Here is a 27,189-nt window from a genome sequence, read left to right on the forward strand (position 1 = left end):
GCCAGATGATGTAGTACTGTACCATATAAATTACTAAAACATGAAGCAAGATTTTATTTTGTAAGAAATAGAACCCCCCCCCTCTTTCACTGTTTGCTTGTCAAATTTTCCATGTATATTTCCATCTTGTTCACACTGCAGTGTTTATGCACTATGAAAATTGTTAAGACTACTTTCAAGGATTGCCATTTTCCATAAAACAATAAGCAGACTGTGCAGTTAACACATTGCAATATGTTCCAGATATGCCTCACAGACCCTGGACATTACCGGCAAATTGATGAAACTGTGAGGTCTGACACCAAGGGCCATGGTCTTCTTGAATTATTAAGCCTGAAGGAAGTGGCAGAAGGTGAAGAAATTCTGGAGTGACATTGTTATAAAAACGATTTAATATTTGTAACTTATTTATCAGTCCTATGTACACATTTGTATATACACTTTTACTAAATTATATTTTGAAGTGTTACAAATAAAACAACTTGAAACAATTATTTTTGATTAATGTAACAAGTGCCAACTCAAGAGCAAACAAAAATATCAACAATTTCAGTATCTTATGCTGCTTGATTGGAAGTGTTCAGCCTTACTCATTTCTCCTGAATAGTATCAGCTTTTATTTTTGCTGTGCAGCTTTCTCTTTTGCAATTGGTTCAGGGCGTGGTATGTAGATGTTTTCACCTTTTTTGTCACATTTTGCTGCCAGTCTTGAAATTGTGAATAAAAAGTCAGACAACCTGTAACAACAAGAATAAGTGTACACTGCTAGCTAACTATAATTGGAATATTACACATTTTGAAACATCAGTTCTTCTACCAGAGTTTCAATATTTAATTAGTGTAGTGGATTCAGAGAGAATAACTACAGGGTAGTCAGAATGGACTGTGCCATTGTTTATCAACAAGACATCTAACTTCACTGTTTATGACCTGACATATATCTTTACTCTGTCAAGTGTGTTCAAAACACTTTAAGACCACTTTTATTTTAGCCACCTCGAGTTCTAGAATATATTATCTATTACAGTAAAATCTAGAGGTAACAATACCTTGTGGAAAGGAAGCTAATTTAAAACAGAATTAGTAATCATTTATTAAAATATCTGCAATTGAACTGTATTTAATTGGTGGAAAAATTTCAACTTACATACTAGTATCTCACCTGTTTAAATAAACTTGTGCTTCATTATGTAGCTCTCCTTTCCTAACAAGAGGCACAACACAACGTTCTGCTCTGCGGCATATAGTTCTTGCTACATGGAGTGATGCACATGCCTTGCCACCTCCCTAAAAAGTGAGCAGTACTATATTAAATAATTCAAATTTACAGAGTATTTTATAGCAATTTATGTTACATATAATAAGAAGCAAATCTACAAAAGTCAAATGAAAATAATTTTGTTCTTGTGTTTTCAATATTTAACATGACAAATACGGTATGTAACATGCAACTTTTGAATTATTTCCAGGGAAAAAATTCCACTGTTCATCATTTAGTGCAGCTTTTGTAAGAGTGTGGGAATTACTTAGCCTCACTGATCAAAGTCTGGGTGAAGGAAAAAGCCTATGAGTTTACTGATTACTCTGACTGGAAAGATTGCTCCAGCTCATACTATATCATCCTAAATATCAATAACTAAAAAAAAACTGGAGCATGAAAGACAGTTTTGTCGGTTCACCCTGTAAATGCATTTCAGTGGAAACCTGTTATCTATCACTCTCTTTTTCCATGTTATAATGGGTTCAGTTTGGAGAATCACAGTGCACATCTGAACTATGTGGCCAAGCTTATTCCAGTTCAGTGTTGCTGTTCGTGCTGTAAACATTATTAGCTGTCAGTCACTTCATCATTCCAACTCAGATACTAAAAAATATTTTTGTTAAGGTTTGACATCTGCCCCCTTAAAAACAATGACATTTTTGTGTTGCATGCATCATGCCAATAGAAAACCATGAATTTATGGTCCACAGAATTGAAGTGCCATTTCACTGACTAGCATTGGGGAGAGAGCAGTTTAAGCCTTGTTTGCTGTACACAAGCGTGACATGTCAATGAAGGTGGGATATGACTCACTGGATCACACACATGGACAATGCTGGACACCTGTTTCTGGACAACAAGGAACTGACTGATCGCCTGCTAATGCCATTGTTTTGATGCGTTTGGGTTTGGTACTCCACATTTCTGGCTACGGTTTCTCACTCAAGTAACTCCTCAACTAGCATCATGAGGCCGAATGCACACTAGTCCAGTCCTCCGACCACAGAAAATTTGCTAGTAGTACTGGGAATCAAACCTGGGTCATCCTCATAGCAGCCACACATGCTGACCACTGAGCTATAGAGGCAGATGATTTCTGGATGAATGTCACCTCCAAAACATATCCACACATCACATTAGTAATCAATTTCATATGTTTGAAGAAGGCCCTACTGGATGTCATAGTAGTAATTATTAATATGATTAGATTGATACGGTGAGTCTTTCACTTTCTTGTAACAACAGGTAAGTGTTGTGTGTATCAAACAAAAAGTACTTCATTTTATTTACTACCCATTTCACTGGTTACATGTTCTTCTCACCTCTACTTTATGTTCATTACAGTCATAATTACATCGTCCACTACAGTCTGTCCCTGATCCAGTCCACCCTAGTACCTCTGAACACACACCTTTCCTGACCTTTGTGAGCAATAGTTATCAGAATGAAAGTTCATGTCTCTTTGCCATAAAATCAATACAGCTACTACATAATAATGATGATAAAGTTACATACACAGACAATGTATCACATCTACAGGCAGGCATCATTTAGCCAGCTTCTAGTTTATGTCTTAACTTCCCGACAACAGTAGTTATATATTGTTCTCAAAGTGAAAAAATTCTTATTGTTAATCTCATATTATGAATGTTAGTATTGAAATGTTTATATTATTCATGCACTCTTAAACCTTATTGAAATCATGTGCACTGCCTGTGTGTTTGATAAATCTTAAAATTGTTAGAAGTAGAGTCTACTGCAGATTACTTACTGGTATCACATAATTCTCAAGTGGTGGTAACTGTTTAGAGTATTCATCAATCCATTCTTCAAGATCTTTGGTGTGTCTGGAAGACAACCTGACGAGTTCAGAGCTGGAGCACTTAGAAATCGCAGTGCTGATATCTACAAGAATACACTGAATTCTGTTCAATTTGTCCACATAGGAATGCTGGCCATCAATCGCAAATTCTCGAGCCAATCTACAAAAAAGTTTTTTCATTCACTATATTGCATCGAACTTCAATGGTTTATAATATTAACAGTGCTGTTTCTCATTTTGTGTCAGTAAGTGGAAGGAGGGGAAGTAAAAGCGAGTTTACCCTATGTAGGATGAAAGTTCATCAGTTGCTCCAATTGCATCAAATATTGAGTCATCCTTCGGTTTCAATTCCCCTGAACCAGCATATGTCAGTCCTCCGTCACCATTTTTGGTGTAAATAGCTGCTGCCGTTTTACTCCTAAAACAGTCAAATAAGTGATGAATCAATTGACTGAACTACAAGAATAAGTATACTACAGTGTTTTGACGCCAATGTGCCGTTTCAATAAAATACAGCATGGGAAAAGTTTCCTAGCAATTTACAAGTATGCCTAATTATACAGCAATATTATAATTTACTTTTCGCTTGTAGCCAGTGCAACTGTGTAGAACGCCACTACAATTTTTTGAAACTGAATAGATTGTTTGCAACATGTTATATAATAATTGTTTGCTGACTTTTTTTTAGAGGGGTTGAAATCTGATATTTGCTCTTAAATTTAGGATGACCAAGTCTCTGATGTTTGCCGACAATCAAAAACTTTAACCTATCTCAATAGAGGAGGGAAAAGGTAAAAGTCATCAAACGGTCCTATGAAAAGGCAAACAAGGCATTCCAATAATCAAATTTAAACTGTTCCTGTATTTGTCGTAATTTGCTGAATTAGTATTGTTGATGGTTTGTGTAATTTTGAGTAATTGTAAAACTACACAATCAAAGATCAGAAAATAAACTCATCATTTTATTAACAACCTTTAGTATGTTGTCTGCTTTCATGTATGAACGCAGGTGAGATGCAGAGTTGACAATGCAGACTTATGACAACAATGCCAATGTACAATGCATTCTCTGATGGGTTCAGGTTGGTACCCACCTGAAACAAGTGAATGATGATCCAAAGTTATACAACTTGTTACTTTTGTCGATTCTCTCTCACACCCACTGCGCTGAATGTCTTCTGGAAATGCGTGTTAGCAGCGACAGATCGATCCACTACTATTTTTCACTTATCTTCAATCACTCAACATCCACCCCCCACCCCCAAGAGACAACAAATAAGTTTTTTCTGCAACTTATATTACTACACATATTCTGTAGTAAGGCAACACCGCATCATGAACAAAAATTGAAATTTGCCTCCCTCAAAAACTAATGGTGGTTACAGAAGGAAGGAGGAGAACTCTGTTGCTCACATATAGCTATTACTCAAAGTAGTCACTGGATGTAACAATTCTATCCAACAGACAAGTAACTATCCTGTTTGACACCCACAGTCTATGAGACACTGAGGAGGTTTGGAATTTAACCCAGAATACTGTGTCGGTCTGCTAACCTTGCCCTTGTTGATCAAGTAATGGCAATAATTTATTTTACCACCAGGATTCAAAATGGTTGCATCAGAGTAAAGAGCAGCAATGTAACACACAGACAAACCACAGAAGTACAAAGATCACTTTTACAACGTTTACATACACAACAATGCTATAATGGAATCCAAGTGGAAATGCTGTCATACCCTAGAAAAAATATGAATTGTAAATGCACTACATATACAATAGAAAAAAATAATTCATTAAATGGAACATTCTAGCCTTTTAATTACTGTGTGTGTGTGTTAACTGATGTGTATTTGTTCTTTGTGCCTGTATGGTTGTGTGTGTCATCTAATTTTCTTAAGTATGTTTTTACGTTCTTTTTCCATTTATTGTTAGTATTGCAAGTGTGTGTTAATTTATGTGCATGACTGAGTTTTGTTTAAGCATGTGGAAGTTTAATTGTTCTCACTATTTCAATCAAGTTAGGTTTGATCAGCAAGTTTTTGGTATCTTTAACTTCGGTCTAGCTGTTTTGGTTAAGTGAGGTTTTCGACAATGGTTAGTGTAGCAGGTTTCGGTCTATCCATAATGTGGAGTTTATTATACTTCCATAGGTGAAGGTTTCAGTACCATTTTTTTGGGAGCAAGTTGTTGTTTCTTGGTATAACTGAATTTATTACAGATAGATACATACCCATACGATTTGAAGTGGAATGATCATATAAAACTAATTGTTGGTAAGGCGGGTACCAGGTTGAGATTCATTGGGAGAGTGCTTAGAAAATGTAGTCCATCAACAAAGGAGGTGGCTTACAAAACACTCGTTCGACCTATACTTGAGTATTGCTCGTCAGTGTGGGATCCGTACCAGGTCGGGTTGACGGAGGAGATAGAGAAGATCCAAAGAAGAGCGGCGCGTTTCGTCACTGGGTTATTTGGTAACCGTGATAGCGTTACGGAGATGTTTAATAAACTCAAGTGGCAGACTCTGCAAGAGAGGCGCTCTGCATCGCGGTGTAGCTTGCTCGCCAGGTTTCGAGAGGGTGCGTTTCTGGATGAGGTATCGAATATATTGCTTCCCCCTACTTATACTTCCCGAGGAGATCACGAATGTAAAATTAGAGAGATTAGAGCGCGCACGGAGGCTTTCAGACAGTCGTTCTTCCCGCGAACCATACACGACTGGAACAGGAAAGGGAGGTAATGACAGTGGCACGTAAAGTGCCCTCCGCCACACACCGTTGGGTGGCTTGCGGAGTATCAATGTAGATGTAGATGTAGATGTATAAGTAAAGTGAAGTTTTGATACCAGCTTTTGGAGCAAATTATTGTTTATGATTTCGTGGACTTTATCAAGGGAAGCTTTCCATGTCAGCTTTTGGAGTGAGATGCTTTTTAATGGTGTCGTGACCTCTCTTCGAGTTGTGTGGCTCTAATGAAATTTCTGATACCAATTTTGTGGATTTCGTGTAATGGCGGCTTACTAGATTTTTGAACAAGTATCTGTATGGGTATGTATTTTATATCAGGTATGTCCTTCATTTCTTTCTCTCTGCGCAAACCCCCTTACTCCCACAGCTGTTAGCTTCATCTATTTCTTTTAATTATTTTGGCACTATAGGAAAAGAGAAATTGCTAATTACCATAACAACAATGCAATAAGTTACAAACAGGTACAATTAAAAGACACATTTAAGCTTTTGGCCTCAGCCTTTGTCAGAAAACACACACACACACACACACACACACACACACACACACACACACACACCATTCATTTACACAAGTAAGCACACCTTACACAAATCATCAACTCTGGAAGCTTGGGCCAGAACTGAATTATTTTGTTATATTTTGCATAATGGGATTGTAGTTGACTGGTCCCAACTTGAATGTGTGACATCATGACACTCCTATTGTATAAGGCCAAAATGGTGGTGTCCACTATCTTGATAAAATTTCAGGTCAGAGTTGATGGCCAGTAGTCAATCGGACGTTTCAGTTACTCCTACGTAGGTTATCAGTTTATTTATTTATCCATCTTTAAGCATTTACATGCAATCGATGTCGTCATGAGTAATGTACAATTTACATATTAAGAAATATAACTATTGTGAGGTATCACACAAAGCTAAAGTATACATTTTAAAAGAACATACATAATAAAGGAATACATTTGATACATAAAGATATCCCACATAACTAAAGTGTGCATTTTAAAGAACGTGCATAATAAAAGAATACATTTCATAAATAAGGATTTCTCCACACATTTAACAGTTAAATGTGGAACTACAGAGACAAAAAAGCTTAGGGAGAGGTACAAACAGAGTTGCAAGTTGTTTCGTAAGTCAGGTCTATTTTTGAAGAGTTTTCAAATTCTTAACACTGTAAAAAGCTTTGTCTTTCAGCCATTTTTTAGTCTTACTTTTAAATATATTAAGAGAGACACAATGTGCCTGCACAGGTAATGTGTTGAAAAGCCTTATTATTTCTTGAGTCGAGTTGTTGGTATGTCTATCTTAAATGCTTGACGAGTGTTATGATTATGAACGGACTGCCTAAGTTTGTATCTGTTAAAGTTTTCTTTTATGTACAAAAGGCAGCTATATATAAAAAGAGAAGGGTCTGTCATTATCTGTAATTCTTTGAAGTATGACCTACATGATATGTTGTTTTTGGTAATCCCAGAGATGCTCCTGATGGCTTTCTTCTGGACCATGGAGAATTACCCCATAGAAGAATACCATAGCTAATACGGCAATGAAAGAATGCATAATAGGAATTAATCAGCAGGCTTTCAGAAACACAGGTGCGTAATTTTTTCAGAAGATAGGTAACTCGAGAAAGCTTTCGAGATATGTTGTCTATGTGATTGCCAGGTTAATTTCATATCTAAGTATATGCCAAGAAGTTTGGTAGAAGTGTACCCAATAGCAGCATTGGATAAGCTGAAGGGTATATTTACAGTCTTTTCATAGTTAATAGCTAACTCATTGGTTTCGAACCATATATTGGATAATCTGAGAAAATCTTTACTTTGCTCCTTTAGTTTATTTATGTCCTTCCCTGAATTGATGAAAGTTGTATCATCTGCATAAAGCACAGATTTGCATGGCATATTGCTGGGAAGGTCATTTATAAATATTATAAACAGTAATGGCCGAAGCACTAATCATTGGGGAACACCTCTAGTGACATTCAGTAACTGTGACTTTTGACCATTTTAGCTTACAGTTTGCTTTCTGTTACTGAGATATGATTTAATGAGGGAGAATTCCAGATCCCTGATCCCATAACACCATAGTTTTTCCAGCAGTATTGTGTGGTTTACAGAATCAAATGCTTTGCTTAAGTCCATTAGTGTCGCTGCAGCAGATAATTTGGATTCAAAAGAAGATTGCACAATAGAAAAAACATTTTCAACAGCATTAATTGTTGATAACTGGGCCCTAAAACCATATTGAGACTTAGTATATTGTTTTTTGAATATTCGATTATTTTTGAAAAAAAAAAAAAAAAAAAAAAGTATCAGAGAAATTGGACGATAATTATTAGTGCAGGATTTATCACCCTTTTTGTGTAATGGAATTACTACTGTCTTCTTTAGACATTCTGGAAAAGTACCACTTCCAAATATCCAGTTTACGAGTATGCAGAGAGGGAATGATAAGTCGATTAGTTTTTTAATCACAAAATTTGAGAGGCTATAAATATCTTCTGATCTGGAGTCACTTAACTTTGCCACTGATTTAATTACATCACTTATTTCCACATGTCCCCAATTACAGGTTGACACAGTATCAGCAAAATTTTGTAAAAACTGGTTTATATAAGTAGATTGTGAATTTGATTTTGAACTCTTCTTATGAGGAGATGAGGAATTAGGGTTTGCTGCATTGATAAAAAAAGAGGTTAAATTCATCTGGGGTGACATTAACATCAGTTGTAACTTTTACACTATGACTTGTTGTTGTTGTTGTTGTTGTTGTGGTCTTCAGTCCTGAGACTGGTTTGATGCAGCTCTCATGGAGAGCTTCTTCATCTCCCAGTACCTACTGCAACCTACATCCTTCTGAATCTGCTTAGTGTATTCATCTCTCTGTCTCCCTCTACGATTTTTACCCTCCACGCTGCCCTCCAATACTAAATTGGTGATCCCTTGATGCCTCAGAACATGTCCTACCAACCAATCCCTTCTTCTGGTCAAGTTGTGCCACAAATTTCTCTTCTCCCCAATCCTATTCAATACTTCCTCATTAGTTATGTGATCTACCCATCTAATCTTCAGCATTCTTCTGTAGCACCACATTTCGAAAGCTTCTGTTCTCTTATTGTCCAAACTATTTATCGTCCATGTTTCACTTCCATACATGGCTACACTCCATACAAATACTTTCAGAAATGACTTCCTGACACAAATCTGTACTCAATGTTAACAAATTTCTCTTCTTCAGAAACTCTTTCCTTGCCATTGCCAGTCTACATTTTATATCCTCTCTACTTCGACCATCACCAGTTATTTTGCTCCCCAAATAGCAAAACTCCTTTACTACTTTAAGTGTCTCATTTCCTAATCTAATTCCCTCAGCATCACCCGACTTAATTCGACTACATTTCATTATCCTCGTTTTGCTTTTGTTGATGTTCGACTTATATCCTCCTTTCAAGACACTGTCCATTCCATCAACTGCTCTTCCAAGTCCTTTGCTGTCTCTGACAGAATTACAATGTCATCAGCGAACCTCAAAATTTTTATTTCTCCTCCATGGATTTTAATACCTACTCCGAATTTTTCTTTTGTTTCCTTTACTGCTTGCTCAATATACAGATTGAATAACATCGGGGAGAGGCTACAACCCTGTCTTACTCCCTTCCCAACCACTGCTTCCCTTTCATGCCCCTCGACTCTTATAACTGCCATCTGGTTTCTGTACAAATTGTAAATAGCCTTTCGCTCCCTGTATTTTATCCCTGCCATCTTTAGAATTTGAAAGAGAGTATTCCAGTCAACATTGTCAAAAGCTTTCTCTAAGTCTACAAATGCTAGAAACGTAGGTTTGCCTTTCCTTAATCTTTCTTCTAAGATAAGTCGTAAGGTCAGTATTGCCTCACATGTTCCAGTGTTTCTATGGAATCCAAACTGATCTTCCCCGAGGTCGGCTTCTACTAGTTTTTCCATTCGTCTGTAAAGAATTCGTGTTAGTATTTTGCAGCTGTGGCTTATTAAACTGATTGTTCGGTAATTTTCACATCTGTCAACACCTGCTTTCTTTGGGATTGGAATTATTATATTCTTCTTGAAGTCTGAGGGTATTTCGCCTGTTTCATACATCTTGCTCACCAGATGGTAGAGTTTTGTCAGGACTGGCTCTCCCAAGGCCGTCAGTAGTTCCAATGGATTGTTGTCTACTCCCGGGGCCTTGTTTCGACTCGGGTCTTTCAGTGCTCTGTCAAACTCTTCACGCAGTATCTTATCTCCCATTTCATCTTCATCTACATCCTCTTCCATTTCCATAATATTGTCCTCAAGTACATCGCCCTTGTATAGACCCTCTATATACTCCTTCCACCTTTCTGCTTTCCCTTCTTTGCTTGGAACCGGGTTTCCATCTGAGCTCTTGATATTCATACAAGTGGTTCTCTTGTCTCCAAAGGTCTCTTTAATTTTCCTGTAGGCAGTATCTATCTTACCCCTAGTGAGATAAGCCTCTACATCCTTACATTTGTCCTCTAGCCATCCCTGCTTAGCCATTTTGCACTTCGTGTCGATCTCATTTTTGAGACGTTTGTATTCCTTTTTGCCTGCTTCATTTACTGCATTTTTATATTTTCTCCTTTCATCAATTAAATTCAATATTTCTTCTGTTACCCAAGGATTTCTACTAGCCCTCGTCTTTTTACCTACTTGATCCTCTGCTGCCTTCACTACTTCATCCCTCAAAGCTACCCATTCTTCTTCTACTGTATTTCTTTCCCCCATTCCTGTCAATTGTTCCCTTATGCTCTCCCTGAAACTCTGTACAACCTCTGGTTCTTTCAGTTTATCCAGGTCCCATCTCCTTAAATTCCCACCTTTTTACAGTTTCTTCAATTTTGATCTGCAGTTCATAACCAATAGATTGTGGTCAGAGTCAACATCTGCCCCTGGAAATGTCTTACAATTTAAAACCTGGTTCCTAAATCTCTGTCTTACCATTATATAATCTATCTGATACCTTTTAGTATCTCCAGGGTTCTTCCATGTATACAACCTTCTTTCATGATTCTTAAACCAAGTGTTAGCTATGATTATGTTGTGCTCTACCTGTACCTAATTCTGCTTTAGTGACCCTCCACGCAGCCTTACATTTATAATTGGAGTTTTTGATGAAGTTATCATTTGCTCTACATTTTGCTAATCTGATTTGTGATCTATAGTGTCTCTTGGTCGGAGGAAGGCAATGGCAAACCACCTCCACTAGGACCTTGCCTAGTAAGGCGGCGTGTGTCTCCCGCGTCGTTCCCCTACACTCTGTAAAGAAGTATGGGACTTTATCATCATCATCATCATCAGTCTCTCTTGAGGCTAACATAAGTTGCATTGTCAACACCATCATTTTTTAACATATCATAGCATATCAAAACCATTAATCTTAGCTTCTGTAAATATGGTGTGAACCACCTACGTGGAGTAGTTCGACCATGCTTTCTTGCCATAGTTTTGTTTCGTTTGGTAACCATTGGACAGGAGGTATTGAAAATTTCAGATAGAGTACTAACAAACCTGCTACAAGCCTCCTCAACATTGTTGGAAGCATATATTATATTATTCCAGTTTAGTGCCTTCAGCTTATCCCTGAAGCTATTTATGCTTTTATCATTTAATAACCTGACATACCGGGTTGGTTCACAATCCCCCATTGTTTCATGAATTGTTATTTTAACCCATGTACCTTTGTGATCTATCAGATGGTCGACATTAAGAAGTCCAAATTCAAAATCATCTTTATGTATATTTGTGATAAAATTGTCGAGACAAGAAAGTTGTCTTGTGGGACTATAATTTGCACAGAAGAGATTATGGGATCTTAGCATGTTACGCAAATTAGTATTTTTGTGTGTTTTTTCCTTACATCAAAATTTAAATCTCCTAAAATTACTGTCTTGTGTTTGGTATATTTTTCTGTACGGTGAATAAGTTTATCTAAACACTCTACAAACTGATCGGCATCACTTTCAGGTAAATGGTATATTGAAATAACTGTTAGTTTTAATGTTGGTAGTAGCATGACAGCCGCTTTAAGAATGCCTTTAACACATATGTCCCTAACATCAAGCACAGTATATCTGAACCCTAGGTTGTCATTTATATATATTGAGGAACCCCCATAACCTTCATTGGGTCTGCAGTAACTTGTAATTAAATTAAAACATGGTGATACAAACAGTTTTCTCTCTTCTTCTCTTAACCAGTGTTCTTTAATACATAATACTATTCTATTGTTTCCATTCAATACAACACCAAGTTCATCAGCTTTATATTTCAGAGCTCTAATATTTATGTGCATGAATAATATTGATTTTTCACAGCAAGAGGGAAGATGCATGGTGTCTTGTAAGTCTACTGCTGGTAGCCAGGCCCCATTTTGACAACGTTCGGATACATCTAGTTTTCTGGGCTCAGAGTGAATGGTTAGAAGATTATTTTGATCCTGCTGGAACATATCTGTTAATATTTTGCCAGACAGACCAGCAGGCTTTACAGGTTTCCCTGGTGCAGCAGTATTACTGTAAAGGTGGCCATTTCTTTACTCACAATTTTGGTAATCAGTTGCGAGATTAATCTTCTTCCTTGGTTGTTGAGGTGGAATCCTTGTCGTGTATAGCACTCCCTGTCAAACTCGCTAGCTTTAATGATTGTGGTATTTTTGAATTTCGAACACAGGTGATATAGCCATTTGTTTACTTCCAATACTTCGCGATTTACCCAGGATTGTTTTGCAAGATCATATCTAAATGGAACATCGACAATAAACACTTTTTCAGTGTGATACTTGGTAATGTGCTTCTTAAACCTTTTATTAAGTTATTGCTGTTGTTTTTTGCTATGTCATTTGTTCCAGTCACAATTACGACAACATCAGCTTCAGAAGCCTTTTTGTTAGTGTTTTGCAAGACATCCTTGGCTTCTGCTGAACGATACACACACCCCAGACACTCTAGATTTACATTTTCAGCGAATAATGCAGTGGGCTTTCAAATGCGACATGTAGCATGTTTGAAACCTAGTCAATACTGGCTTTCAGAAAAAAAATGTGTTTTCTGGATTTTTTGTGGATTATGATTTTAGGACGCAAAACAGCTATGGTCATAAGTGCTCATTTTGTAGCTGTAGTGAAGGGTAAAAACAGGAATTTAAATCAACAGCAACAGGAGCGAAACTCAAGAAGGGGAACTAAAAACAGAAGGAAATCTTACAAACGTGCTACTGAAGGGGGGATATTTACCCCGAAAAGAGCTTCAAATGACCGATGTCATCTCACTAACACTTATAGACTCAAGAACACAATTGGCTGAGCACGCATGATGTGCTGAAAGGAAAGACATATCAGGCGACAGCTGTAAATGGGCGCGTAGTGGGTTAAAATAGGGACACTGAAGTAAAAGGTGTCTCCGTCCACGACTGCGAGCAATGGGGACAAAGTGGGGGAGGATCACCATTTAAAAGATCGGGAGTCTAGTTAAAATTGCCTCCTCCAACAATGAGGCCAAGAGGAAGAGGTCCAAGCACAGGGAAGAGGTTTTATGTCACGCAATTTATTATCCTGAAGTGCAAACCAATGTGTGTGCCATAAGAGAGCAACACAATGACATAAAAGCTCTGTATATCGGCAAAGGGAACCAAGTGAAGAGTGGGCTGAGGAAGAGAGACCGCAGCTTTTGTCACTACATTGGCTGCTTTATTTCCGCATATACCAACATACCCTGGGATCCAGAGGAATGCCACAGAGATGCCCCCAAGTGGAGCATGTGGAGAGAATCCTGAATGTGGTGGACCAGAGGGTGGATGGGATAAAGAGCTGTAAGGTTGGGAAGAGAGCTGAGCAAACGAGCATACAATACACTGTATCCGCTGATGGTGACGGATGTATTGGACAGCCTGGAGAACAGCATAAAGATCTGCAGTAAAAACTGAACACTGGTTAGGAAGCCCAAAATCGAATAGAGGTGTTCAATAAGATAGGCACCCCCGACACCAAAGGTGGTCTTGGAGCAGTCAGTGTAAATAAATGTGGCATTCTCCATTTGTGCGCATAGAGCAGCAAATGCCCAACGAGAAACTATTACTATCCTTGTGAAACAACAGTAGCCGTTGATGGAAGCGGATTCCCGGTGGTAGTTGAGAGGAAGGGCTGCCTGCATACCCTAAATCCAAGGAGGCGTCGCAAAAAAGGGGCATGGGTCAGATGAGCAGGCATGGAAGACAGGTGACTAGTGTAACGACTCAGAAGAACAGCTTGCCGATCGGACAGCGAAGGTTCAGCAGTCTCAGCGTAGAGGATCTCCACGGGGCTAGTGTTAAAAGCTCCAGACGCTAAACGCAATCCATGGTGGTCGACAGTATCTAGATGCTGAAGAATAGACAGCCGTGCAGAGGAGTAAACTATGCTTTCATAGTCCAATTTCGAATGCACTAAGGTGCGACATTTGCGGAGGAGGATCACTTGGTCCACTCCCCAGAAGGTACTGCTCAGAACACGGAGGGTGTTGAGGGATTGCAGACAGTGAGTCGAAAGATACGGAACATGGGAAGACCAGCAGAGTTTTCTGTGAAACAAAAGCCCCAAGAATTTGGTGACGTCCACAAATGGAAGGTCAATGGGGGCCAGATGCAGGGAAGGCAGACTAAATATCGCACAATGTCAAAAATTTAACAGATGGTCGTACTGGGAGAAAATAGGAAGCCTCTTTCGATGTTCCATAAGAGGAGGTGATCGAGACATCCTTGAATATGCCTTTCAAGAATGATGGCCCGTTGAGAGATGTAGAAGATTATAAAATCGTCGACAAAGAGGGAGTTCAAAACATCTGGAAGGAGACAATCCATAATTGAATCTATGACGATTGCAAACAGTGCAACACTTAGCATGGAGCCCTGGGGCATCCTGTTGTCTTGGGGGAAAGTACGAGTAGCGTTCACCCCACACCTTAAATGTGGGCTCTGTCATAAATTCACGGATGAAAAGGGGTAGCCGACCTCAAAAGCCACAAGAGAACAGTGTGCGGAGGATGCCTGTCCTCCAACAGGTATTGTATGCCCTCTCCAGATCAAAAACTATAGCTGCCGTTTCCTTAGAAAATATTGTTCATGATACAAGTCGAGAGAGCAACAAGATGGTCAACTGCGGATTGATGCTTTCGGAAACCGCATTGGGCATTTGTTAAAAGGTTTCGGGACTCCAGCCACGAGCCTAAGCAGCCATTTACCATATGCTCCAAAACGTTACATACACTACTTGTGAGAGATTGGGTGATAGCTAGAGGCGTGATGTTTGCCCTTTCCAGCTTTCGGAACAGGAATGACGATAGCTTCCCGCCATCTTCTGGGAAAGGCACTGTCGGTCCAAATTTGATTATAAAGGCGAAGGAAGTAACTCATACGAGGGGATGATAAATGCAGCAACATTTGGACGTGGATGCCATCTGGTCCTTGGGCACAAGAGCGAGACGAAGAGAGTGCGTGTCAGAGTTCCCACATAGAAAAAACGGTATTAAAGCTTTTGTGATTTTGAGAGGAGAAAGCAAGAGGGCACAACTCCTTTCTTCAGGAGAAAGGCTGATGGTAATTAGAAGAGCTTGAAATCTCAGCAAAGTACAGACCCAATGAGTTAGAAATTTCAAATGGGCTCACTAAGGTATCTTGCAAGACAGTTAGGCATAAGAGGCAGAAGCCTGATCCATAGGTTGTTCAGGGGCAGTTCCTGCTGCCGGTGATCGGCTGGTTGATCTGCCTCCAGCGGTGTGTCTCAGAGACACAGAAGATGGCTGACGGCAGCTACTGCTGGGTGGCACTGTAGAAGAGACATGCTGTGGTGGAGAAGGAGAGGAACTTTTTTCCTTATGAGTCTTCTTGGAAGCAGGGCATTGAGATGGAGGAGTTGATAGTTGTGAGGTCTGGGTACGCAAAAAATCTTCATGAGAAGGCTCTTTCTTGGAAGTCCGGGTGTCCAATTTTGGGGCCCTAGATTTATGAAGGTTGAGCAGGTGATATTAAAGAGGTTGAATGGTTGATCTTTGGGCTGGCCGATCTGACCACTGTGGCGCTAAAGGTGAGATCCCAAGTCTGTGTGACTACCTCCTTAGGTCGAGGAGAGGCGAGGACAGTGCTAAATTTATCTGCTGGGAACACAGTAGGCTTTCTACTGGCAAATAACTTACAAGCAGCAAAGGTAGACACCTCTTCCTTTACTCGGACTTACTGAATAATTTATTCATCTTTAAAAATAGGACAATCTCTAGAGAAAGAAGAGTGGTCGCCCATGCAGTTGATGCAACAAGGGGATGGAGGCAGATAATCACCCTCATGGGCATCCCAGCCACAGGTAATGCATTTGGCCGCACTGGAACATGACTGGTTGGTGTGATTAAACTTCTGACACCGACAGGAACATGTAGGGTTGGGGATGTAAGGGCAAACTGAAATTATCTCATATCCCGCTTAATGTTTGATGGAAGTTGAACTCTGTCAAACGTCAAGAAGAGAGTGCGAGTCGGTACCAATTCCTTTTCAACCCTTTTCATTACTCAATGTACAGCCGTTACTCCCTGATCAGACAGCTAATTTTGAAAGTCCACATTTGGCAATGCGTCTAGTGATCTTGTACAAACCACCCTGTGTGATGAGTTTGAAGTATGGCGTGCTTCCACCCAGACAGGGAAGGTGTGTAACAGTGTAGTTCGAAGCAATTTGTGTGCCTGGAGGGCACTGTCTGTTTCCAACTCTGGTACCGAGTGCCGCAGAATTTGAATCCCCGCCAGACCTCATGGATGTCGAAGACCCCTAGAGGTCTCTGCACCATCGTGCCGTAAACTGTGGCGGCGCGCGCCTCCTGGCCTGCATTTAGTGTGAGGGCGTCACAGTGGAACACGTGGTTTCAGCGGCCAATAGCGGCACCCCTGATAGAGTATTTAAGTGCCTGCCTCTCGCTCAGCCAGCTAGTCTAATCGTTGCTCGAGTCTTGACACATCGCCTCGACAACAGACAGCGTGTTTACCGTTCTTTGTTTTCATTACTAGTGGACGTATTGGATTCGTTTGGTTGACTGTCACTCCGTTGCTTCTTGCGTGTTGTCTTCGTAAGGTCTCTATCCATCGTCCGTCATTGTTTCTTGTCCGTCCCTTACGTTCGTTTATTTGTTTGCGGGCCTCTCTCTGTTGGTCCCCCGCACTTTCTCGTCCACACCGCGACCGTTCCGGTCGCTGTTACAACACCAACAAGGTGCCATTTTACAACTGGGAACAATACTTTACAGGATCTGTAATTGCGTCAACACCTTTCTGAATAATGAAAGGGTTGACTGTTAAGAAGTCTTGACCTTCGTCAGACCGAGAAACAAATAAGAACTTTGGCACTGATGAAAGAATTGTCCGTGGCTGAGACTCATCTAGCTTTCTCTTTTGGGCAGTTGTAGTAGTAGATAGAACCATTGCGAAAGTATCCCCCATGATTACCAGCGTCTCCGAGAAACAGACAGAGGGACCAATCGGCATGTTCGGAAGGTACCAGCTCGGGTAATCACATCTCCCTGGGCCTGGCCTTTACCAGGGGGTACATACCTATCCTATGTGTCTAACCGGCGCAGGATTACCCCGCGACCGACTATGTGTGGGTCAGCCTTCAGACACACATGGGGAGGAAAGCAAGAAAAAGGCAGGAACAAAGAATAAGAAAGAAGAAAAGAATTCTCAAACACTGCAGTGGAGAAGAAGGTAAAGTGAAGAATCAAGAAAAGAGAAGGACAAAGTAAGGACGGATACTGTACATGGTAGAGAGAAAAGAAGAGAAACCACTTCATTCATTCAAAAGTGTCCATCTCCGGATGTATGTGTAAAACATACTCCCAAAGAGAGGGAGAAGGGGAAGGGAAGGGGTGGGGGTGGGGAGGATTGGGGACAGGGAGGGATGTGGTAAGAAAAAGTATGCAGCCTGGAAAGGAAAGAGAGCTTCACGAGCTCGGGGTCCTGACCACTCATGTAGCCACAAGAACAGCCAGTGAACAAATAAAAGAACGGAAAGGACGGACACGAAACAATGACAGACGATAGAGAGAGACCTTATGAAGACAACATGCAAGAAGCAACAGAGTGACAGAGTCAACCAAACGAATCCAAGACGTCCACTAGTAAGGAAAACAAAGATTTTGGATTATCTGTGTTTTTGGTTAGCCATGCTGCATGGGTCTGCATTAAACTGGATAATCAGGAGTTTGCTTTATGTCAAATATGTAGGTCATTCTACAAATTATTTATTAAATAAATTGGACTGAGCAGTTCAACAGTAAGGCCTTACGCTTCTACACACTTGCGTGTAAGTCCATAATTCATTTTTAGGAAGTTCAGATTCCATTTTTGATAACACAACCAAAGCAACAAAAATAGTTCATATGAGATGAAATAATTTAAATTTGAGGGCACAACGGCATCAACTCATAAAACATGGTACAACACTAAATAGATTTTGGAAAACGTGACAGTAATAAATACAGATGAGCTTAATGGGGGAAGACTGGGAATACCTGTTGGGTAACTCATTCAAAATTCATCTTGCAGAATGAGAAGGCTTTTGTGTTACGGACGTGAAAGAGGAGGGGGCGAAGGGGAGAGATGTCGTACAGTAAGTTTTGGATGTGCATTCTGGCGAAGATGACAATTATGACATCTGTACAAAGATCAGCACTATTGCATCAGCTTTTAGTCTAAGAAATAATACTACATATATCTAAGTTCTACAACAAAAAAAACTCTACACAATTCTAGTGATAAATCTGGTTCTTAAGCCTAATTTACATGAGACAGATTGTGTCAACAGTTAACTAGTCACAGCTGAGTACTATACTGGTGCGATAACTGGCAACAGGCTCCCAGTCTCAGAAAAGGTTTCAGATTTATTAGCTAGTTTTCATGTCAGGGTTAGACCTAACACCTAGATCCAGTCATTTGTTTATGCATCTCACAATATGAAGCCTTAAATGCCAACATATTTAAATACTATGTTGTTTCTCTCTTACTGTCCACTGGTTAGATATCATCAATGGTACTGCTTTAGCCTATTAAATTTTGCTGGTTAAAAGCATTGGGCTGAATGGTGTTGTCTGTATAGTTTTCCTAATGAATGACATCAAGCAAATAATTTCAATGTTCCAAACCCATTTCATTCCTTAAATGGATCCACTATAAAAATATTATGTTTTCCAAACATATTTAGAACTTCACTACTGCTGTCACATCTCACAAAAATTAAGAACAGAGAGGGACCTTTCCCAGCAAAAATTGGGGTATTTTCGTTTCACTTCATAAGGACAATACACTTTTCATAAATAACTGGTAATATCTTACACAAGGTACATTTATTTTCAAATCTGTTATGGAATTTCATGTTCATGATACATAACTAGGGTTCTTTCTAATTACTTGACATTATAACCTCATCACAACCATATTACGAAGTCAATAAAATGAGATGAATGATCTACAATATAAATGAAATGTCGTGTCAGTCGCTGCTACGTGAACAAGTTATTCATTTACGTTTATTAAGAAAACTTAAGTGAATCAAACACTTGCATCAATGCATAAAACTTGGCCGTATTATAAGTGTGACATGGGCGGGGTTCCGAACTTTCAACGTTTTCATTTTCTGTGTTCACACCCACCCGCAACGTCAAGAACGGTATACTTCACAACAGTTGAACGTATGTCATTCAGCTAATAATTACACCGCTGAAAAAAAATCTGCGTGCCTATTTAACAATACTCCTGTATGTTAATGATTATCTGCAAAGCCCTTACTGAAAACAATTAGGCCTATTACAATGTTACTGGTTCATACAACCAAATTCACGCATTATGTACTTCCGCATTCTATAATGAATGGGTAACTAATTCAAGTTAACAGATGCTTTCGTTACATTAAGTAAGAGTTTTTTTTTATTATTACCATTACAAAGCTTACAGCGGAAAACTGAATTTGCCGCTTGGCAAGCAAAAGTAGCACGCCATTTATTACAGGAATAGAATGACTGTTATTGTTAGTAACTAAACAATAACTTATTATGTGGATACTGATCTGCTTGGGGAAGAAATTCACGAAGGTTTCGCAACGCAGAGCCAAACACTCTATTACCGAATTTGCGTTAATTGTTTGTAAACTACACTCCTATCAACAGAGTGTACCGTTGGAAAAAAATGTTACTGATAGAAGCCAACTTACTGGTTCCGTATAAGTGTTACAACTGGAGTTCTGCAAGTTGCGTACTTCAATAACAGTTTGTTTACAACTTCCATTTAGGCTGCGTATCCGTTTTCAACATGTGAACTCTTCGAGTACTCCTTCCATACATCGATGAATGGGAATATCGATTTTCAACGAAGTCTCTTGAATACAAAATGTTGTCAGCGATTGTGTAGTTCCAAATGACGGACTGTATTTAAAACTGCATGATGAACAAAATATTGTTTGTGGCGTAACGGTAGATAGATCAGTACAGAATAATAGATTTCATTTCCGAATACACATTCCCAGCGCTGGCTCATATTATAATGACGAAGATCTATTCATGTGGTTCCTGAGAAATAAAAATATGAAATGCAGAAAAATATCACCGTCCCTTCATATACATTAAAATGTGAAGTGGTGTAGATGTTGACATATGAGACTCGCATTTGGGTCCAGATTCCGGCCATAGATATTTCTGTGATTACTCTGAAACGCTGAGGGCAAATGCTGAGGTTTAACATTTGAAAACAGAGTCACTATCTTTCCCTAATGCTCTATCTTACGGCCGGCCCAAACGCCTGTGCACAAATCAAATCTGAGAGAAGGATCGTTGCATGTGTACCAGAAATTTGTGCAGTTATGAGATGTGTGCAAGCTGGAAGTTTGAGTAGGGGGTTCGATGAGTTGCTAAAGCCTGTCCACACTCAACAACCTGTCTGCTCAGATATCTGTGCTGATGCTTTTGTATGCAATAAATCGTGGCAAATATATTGCGCTCACACAGCGCAATTTCAGTTCTTTATCTCTTTGATTTCAATCTACTGCTGGCCGCCACAGATCGGTCTTCCCGAGGCAAGCTGCTACTCTCTAGTATTTCACTTCAGGAAGCTAAATCATAATGCAAGATATTCTACTGTGCTTTGTGTTCACATGACTTCTTAAGCGATGGCAATTTACTCATACATCTACTTCATTAGTTGCATGGTGAAACCGGTGAACGGCGAAATTATTTACGAATGTACATGGACACATATAAATATTTATCTGCCCCATAACTCCTCACATAACACTGCAAAATAATTGCATGAGGAGAGTATTTCACTGCATGAACTGCTGATAGTGGCTTGTGATTCCTGGTAACAGGAAGAAGTTAGAAAGATTTAGAATTTTTGACAGCAATATCCAAACAATTCTGAGCAAAATAATATCTGATAATAAAATGCTATATACAGTGTCCTGAATAAGGATTTGATGAAGATAAATGTAATATCTCAGTTACATAACATATCAAGTTACAAGTAATATTTTTACAATTCAATAAATTACAGATGTCGCCAATGACATATCTTTAACTTTGTTTTTGGATTTTTCAGATCCCTGCCTGAAGTCTGCAAGTGAACTCTTGTAAGATTTTGCACCAGAAAATAAAAGTCCATTCTGAATTCTAGAAAGAGATTCAGTTGCTACTGAAAAAATTTTACATTTAATATTGCATTAGAGAATTGTACAGCTCACACATAATTCTCTCTGTTTATGAAACACATATTCCAACAGGGAGTAAATGTATTGTTGATACAGAACTACCAGATTCCTATGTTCCTGAAAACACTGCTGTAATATGTTTATTTATCAACTTAATGCAATACTCTGACTCCACTCTTCTGTAGAATAAATAGTTTTCTTTTTATCTACACTGCCAGAAAAATATTATGGCATTTTGGAACTGTAAATGAAGTACCTACTTATGGCAAAATTTGCAACTATTTTTGGCGAAATTAGCATCTGTTTTCTGGCCATAATTGGATGTATAAATTTATAAGAATCAGGTTGCATCCTTTTACCAAATATATCTTACAGTTGGCATCTGCTTTATTAAATGTTACTACTGTTCAGTCAATTTCTTTGAGGTAAGAAATAACACAGGTATTTTACAACTGAGTTTGTAAAAGCTGCATATTTATTGATCAAAAGGAAAGACTGTATAAATCTCAGCGTTGCATTCTGGGAAATTACATCTTCTATCCATAAATGTTATATTATAGTGAGATAAAATCTGCTCACAGTTGACATTGTTTCTTGGAATCCACATCCAATCTAAAGAATGCATAGCAAACATTTCATTCTCTCACTCAGTCCAAATGGCACACAAAACGTTCGTAATATCAACTTTGGAACTTTCTATTACATATTTTCTAAAAATTTTTAAAATGGCCGTGCCAACTGAAACTGCATGTCATTGAAGACCATAAAAATATCTCAATTTAAGCTTCTTTTTCACTATTTCTAAGATAAAATGTCTGAGCTATAGCCTGATATCCCTTATAAACTGAATCTTTGCTTTGCAGCGTAGTCAGTTTCCTCTTTGCAAAATTAGCTGCCATGTCAAACACACATCCTCATACATCTTGTTCTAAAATATTTAGAGCGTACAAAATTTGCTGTGTGGTTTCTGAAAACTGTCTTTCATATGTAGTTTCCAAATTTGATTCTAGATTATCAAGTTTTGGTTAAAGTAGATGTGACTTCGAATATTTTGAGTACTCAAGTAAAGTTAGAAGCCCCATAAGCTGGCTTGCATGATATTTCACAAAAACGATACTTACGTAAATCTGTTCAGTCTGTCTACCAGGTTGTGTATACCACTGTTGCTTGTGTCTCTCATTTATGACCACATAAAGAAGCCTACAATATCTAAGAAGTAGCTTTACAAATAAAACACTGATTCAAACCAGATGTTGCAATGAGGCAATGGGAAAAGTTTAGTTACATTTAAATTTCCATTTTTCGAATTCCAAATGCTTATTTCACATTATCACAGCTTCATTTAAATTGAAAGTAATTGTTGTGTAGCATTTGCTGATTAAACAAAACTAATGTCTCCAACATTGTGCTTGGTTTAGATGGTTGCCAATAATGACCTTCAAAGTTTCATAACAAAAAGTTGTGTTTGTAGTACTTTCACTTACAAACACACATACGGTATCCTTAGCCATCTTGTGTTCTCGAAATTTGTTTAACATTATTTGAGAACAGTTTATTGTATATGCTGATTCTGCGAATTTCACAGCAGTGAGGAGTAACTTCCATTCTTGTGCATCTGGCAGTTGAAAAAGGACAATGAAAACATAACATCCTACTCTGGCTGTATTTTCATCACAAACAGTGTCTATCTTTCTTCCATTTATAGGTTCACTGATGCATTTCTTGTGGCCAGAAGAAATTCTTAGGATTAACACACAACAATCACAGAATTGTTGCAACACTTTCAATTAGTCTAGAAGTTACTTTGGGCAGCAAAGCTAGTTTAGGTCTGGTTTTAGTTTCAATTTATTCATTACAAAATCAGCTTGCAACGAAAAAAAAATATTTTTAATCATATCTAGCATTTACAATTTTTATTTATTTTACACAAGACACATTAAGGAAAATAATTCCCATTTTCAAGTGTGTTATCTAACTGTACTGAAAAATCTGAAGTGTGATGTTTGCTATGTGTGAGCTACTGCAATGGCATGGTGACTGTAATGTAACACAAACACGAAAGTCTTGTAATTAATGATGCATCTTGTCTTATAGCTAGAGCCAAATGTGAGAATGATTGCACTCACGAAATTTCTAAGAAAAATGTATAAGTGACGAGTTGCACATGAGTGTTTGCATAAGAGAATGTTGAACACTTTTTAACTACAATTACTTACTTATTTACCAGTGTACAAAAGGACAATGTTCAATATAATTTTTGCATGTTTACATTATGCTAAAATTTGGCCATAACAAGCTGACGATTTTTAGTGGTGCTCCCTGTAGGACTAGTTGGATGACATTTATTTGTCTCTGAGCGCTGCCAATTTTGTAGTGTGTGACATGCCTGTTTTCATACAAATACAACACATGGGTAATGGTGCCAGCTGGAGGAAGGAATTGGTGCTATCTTTCTGTCACTATTCCTCTCCCATGGCAGTGATAATTAGGTATCCTATACACAGAGGCTCTAAATATAGGCGCTCTAGTGTTAATGCAGGAGCAAGGCATGCCTCTGACTGTTCCTGGCATCTACTGTACCATTCATCAATTTATTGTGCCCAGATGCCTCAGCTCACATACTCTGATCCGCAAAAGTCATTGGATAGTGATATGCACATATACAGATGACAGTTGTATCAAGTACACAAGGTATAAAATGCAGAGCCATCATTTGTACTCAGATAATTCATGTGAAAAGCTTTCCATTGTGATAATGGCCACATGACGGAAATTAACAGACTTTGAATGCAGAATGGAAATTGGAGCTAGATGCTTGGGACATACCGTTTCGGAAATCGGTAGGGATTTCAGTGTTCCGGGACCCACAGCGCCAAGAGTTTGACAAGAATAGCAAACTTCCGGCATTACTCTCACCATGGACAATATGGTGGCTGACGGCTTTCACTTAACAAAAGAGAGCAACAGGGTTTGTGCAGAGCTGTAAGTGGCAACAGACAAGCAAAACTGAATGAAATAACCGCACAAAATGAATGTGGGACATACAACGAACGTATCCGTTAGGACAATGCCGCGAAACTTGGGGTTAATGGGCTATGGTAGCAGATGATCAATGCAAGTGCCTTCGCTAACACCATGACATCTCCTGCAGCACTTCTCCTGGGGCGATAACCGTATTGGTGGGACGCTAGAAGACTGGGAAACCATACCCTGATCAGATGAGTCCCGATTTCAGTTGGTAAGAGGTGATAGTAGGGTTTGGGTGTGGTGGAGACCCCACGAAGCCATGGACTCATGTTGTCACCAAGGCACTTAGCTGGTGGTGGCTCCATCAAGGTGTGAGCTGTGTTTACTTGGAATGGGCTGGATCTTCTCGTCCAACTGAAAGTATTATAGACTGGAAATGGTTATGTTCAGCTACCTGGAGGCCATTTGCAGCCAATCATAGACTTCATATTCCCAAACAACTATGGATTTTTTTTGGATGAGAATGCACCATGTCACTGGGCCACAATTGTTCGCAATTGGTTTGAAGATAATTCTGGACGATTCGAGCGAATCATTTGGCCAACCAGGTCGCCAAACATTAATCCGATTGAGCGCTGATGGGACATAATTGAGAGCTTTGTTGGTACACAAAATCACGCACTGACAACACTTTCGTAATATGGATGGCTGTAGAGGCAGTATGGCTCATTATTTCTGCAGGTGACTTACAACGTTTTCTTGAGTCATTGCATGTCGAGTTGCTGCACTACACTGGGCAAAAGGCGGCCTCACACTATACAATGAGGTAACCCACGACTTTTGTCACCTCAGTGTACATTGCATCAGGCATCACACCTAAAACGTAATACAATAATAAAACACACTTTACGCTGGGACTAGCATACCACATAAGACAAACAGAAAAAATTCGATTGGTAGCAGGAAACATTTCAACAAGTAAGAAAACACTACTCCTGTTTCAAGAGTACAGGGTAGACACAGTAATTGTACATCTAGGAAACACATTTTCTTGTGAACTGTGATACCAACTTTTCAAATTATTTTATCGATCTTATACGGCGAATATCATTGCAGATTGTGACAAGTCTTGGAAAAACGTGAAGTAGTGCAGAAAACGTTATTTACGAAGTATAATACCATTGTATGAAACTGGTTTCTGAAGTTCTCATTTTTGTGGCACCTTATTTAAAAAGTGCCTTTGGTTCATAATAAAAACGTCTTCAGTCCTGGGTCCGAATCCTGCTGCTGCTTAAATTTTGATTAATAATCAGCATTGGCGGCCTAAGACTTCCAGCATAAGAAGTCACCCCTCATTCTGCCAATGGCCTTGTCAAAGGGGGCAGTGGAACGGACAGAGGTTCAGGGTACTCTCTTGTCCTAGGGGTGGGAAACAGCACCTAAAGGTGGAAGAATCAGCAATGATCAACGGCATGACTATGCAGAAGGCAATGGAAACCACTGCATTAAAGATACGTAACGTAAATCCACAGGACATGTGGCCTGAATTGAAGAAGCGTTATGGTGATCTCTCCATTGGCAAAAGATTCAGGAATAGTCCCACCATTCGGATCTCTGGGAGGGGACTGCCAAGAGGGAGGTTACCATGAGAAAAAGATTGAATAATCAATGAAAGGATAACGTTCTACGAGTCGGAGCGTGGAATGTCAGAAGCTTGAACGTGATAGGGAAACTAGTTGTTCTTATCAGAATCGGCAGCAAACCAACACCGACAATGATAGTTCAGGTATATATGCTGATGTCGCAAGCTGAAGATGAAGAGATAGAGAAGGTGTATGAGGATATTGAAAGGGTAATACAGTACATAAAGTGAGATGAAAATCTAATAGTCATGGGAGACTAGACTGCAGTTGTAGGGGAAGGAGTAGAAGAAAAGGTTACAGGAGAATATGGGCTTGGGACTAGGAATGAAAGAGGAGAAAGACTAACTGATTCTGTAACAAGTTTCAGCTAGTAATAGCGAATACTCTGTTCAAGAATCACAAGAGGAGGAGGTATACTTAGAACAGGCCGAGTAACACGGGAAGATTTCAGTTAGATTACATCATGGACTGACAGAGATTCCGAAATCAGATACTGGATTGCAAAGTGTACCCAGGAGCAGACATAGACTCAGATCACAATATATTAGTGATGAAGAGTTGGCTGACTTTTAAGAGATTAGTGAAGAAGAATCAATACACAAAGAAGTGGGGTATGGAAGTACTAAGGAATGACTAGATACGGTTGAAGTTCTCTATGGCTATATATACAGCCATAAGGAATAGCATAGCAGGCAGTACAGTTGAAGAGGAATGGGCATCTCTAAAACGGACCATCACAGAAGTTGGAAAGGAAAACATAAGTACAAAGAAGGTAACTGCGAAGAAACCAGGGGTAACAGAAGGAATACTTCAATTGATCGATGAAAGGAGGAAGTACAAAAATGTTCTGCGAGACTCAGGAATACAGAAATACAGACTCAGCGTGCAGGAAAGTCAGAACAACCTCCGGTGACATTAAAAGCTAGGGTGATAACATTAAGAGTGTAATGGGAATTCCACTGTTAAATGTGGAGGAAAGAGCGGATAGGTGGAAAGAATG

At 39.1% G+C, this 27,189-nt stretch overlaps 2 protein-coding genes across 2 annotated transcripts in view; one reads left to right on the forward strand and one right to left on the reverse strand.

Annotated features, from left to right (window-relative positions):
* Nucleotides 1-491, forward strand: part of LOC126472194 (ribosome maturation protein SBDS) — a 56,843-nt gene extending 56,352 nt beyond the window's left edge. Inside the window, exon 5 of the mRNA XM_050099919.1 lies at nt 244-491. Within this exon, the coding sequence (XP_049955876.1) occupies nt 244-372 (129 nt within the window). The 3' untranslated portion in view covers nt 373-491. The remainder of the gene's footprint in view (nt 1-243) is intronic.
* On the reverse strand, nt 375-20,239 carry LOC126472210 (corrinoid adenosyltransferase MMAB-like). The gene is made up of 5 exons (XM_050099920.1): nt 20,092-20,239; nt 3,364-3,501; nt 3,033-3,243; nt 1,163-1,287; nt 375-737 (listed from the first exon to the last, which is right to left on the reverse strand). Exons 1-5 carry the CDS (start codon nt 20,163-20,165, stop codon nt 617-619), a joined length of 669 nt encoding a protein of 222 aa, XP_049955877.1. The 5' UTR covers nt 20,166-20,239; the 3' UTR covers nt 375-616.
* Between the last annotated feature and the right edge of the window lie 6,950 nt (nt 20,240-27,189).

Source organism: Schistocerca serialis, chromosome 1 (assembly GCF_023864345.2).
Source record: "Schistocerca serialis cubense isolate TAMUIC-IGC-003099 chromosome 1, iqSchSeri2.2, whole genome shotgun sequence".
NCBI classification, from domain to species: Eukaryota; Metazoa; Arthropoda; class Insecta; order Orthoptera; family Acrididae; genus Schistocerca; species Schistocerca serialis.

Bases quoted from the DNA above. Each gene is read 5' to 3' on its own strand.
- LOC126472210 (XM_050099920.1), bottom strand. From the start codon at position 20,165: ATGGAAGTTGTAAACAAACTGTTATTGAAGTACGCAACTTGCAGAACT. The intron at 3,502-20,091 runs GTAAGTTGGCTT...TGACTGTTTTAG, and splicing joins GTAACACTTATACGGAACCA to GAGTAAAACGGCAGCAGCTA. The intron at 738-1,162 runs GTGAGATACTAG...TTGTTGTTACAG, and splicing joins GCACAAGTTTATTTAAACAG to GTTGTCTGACTTTTTATTCA.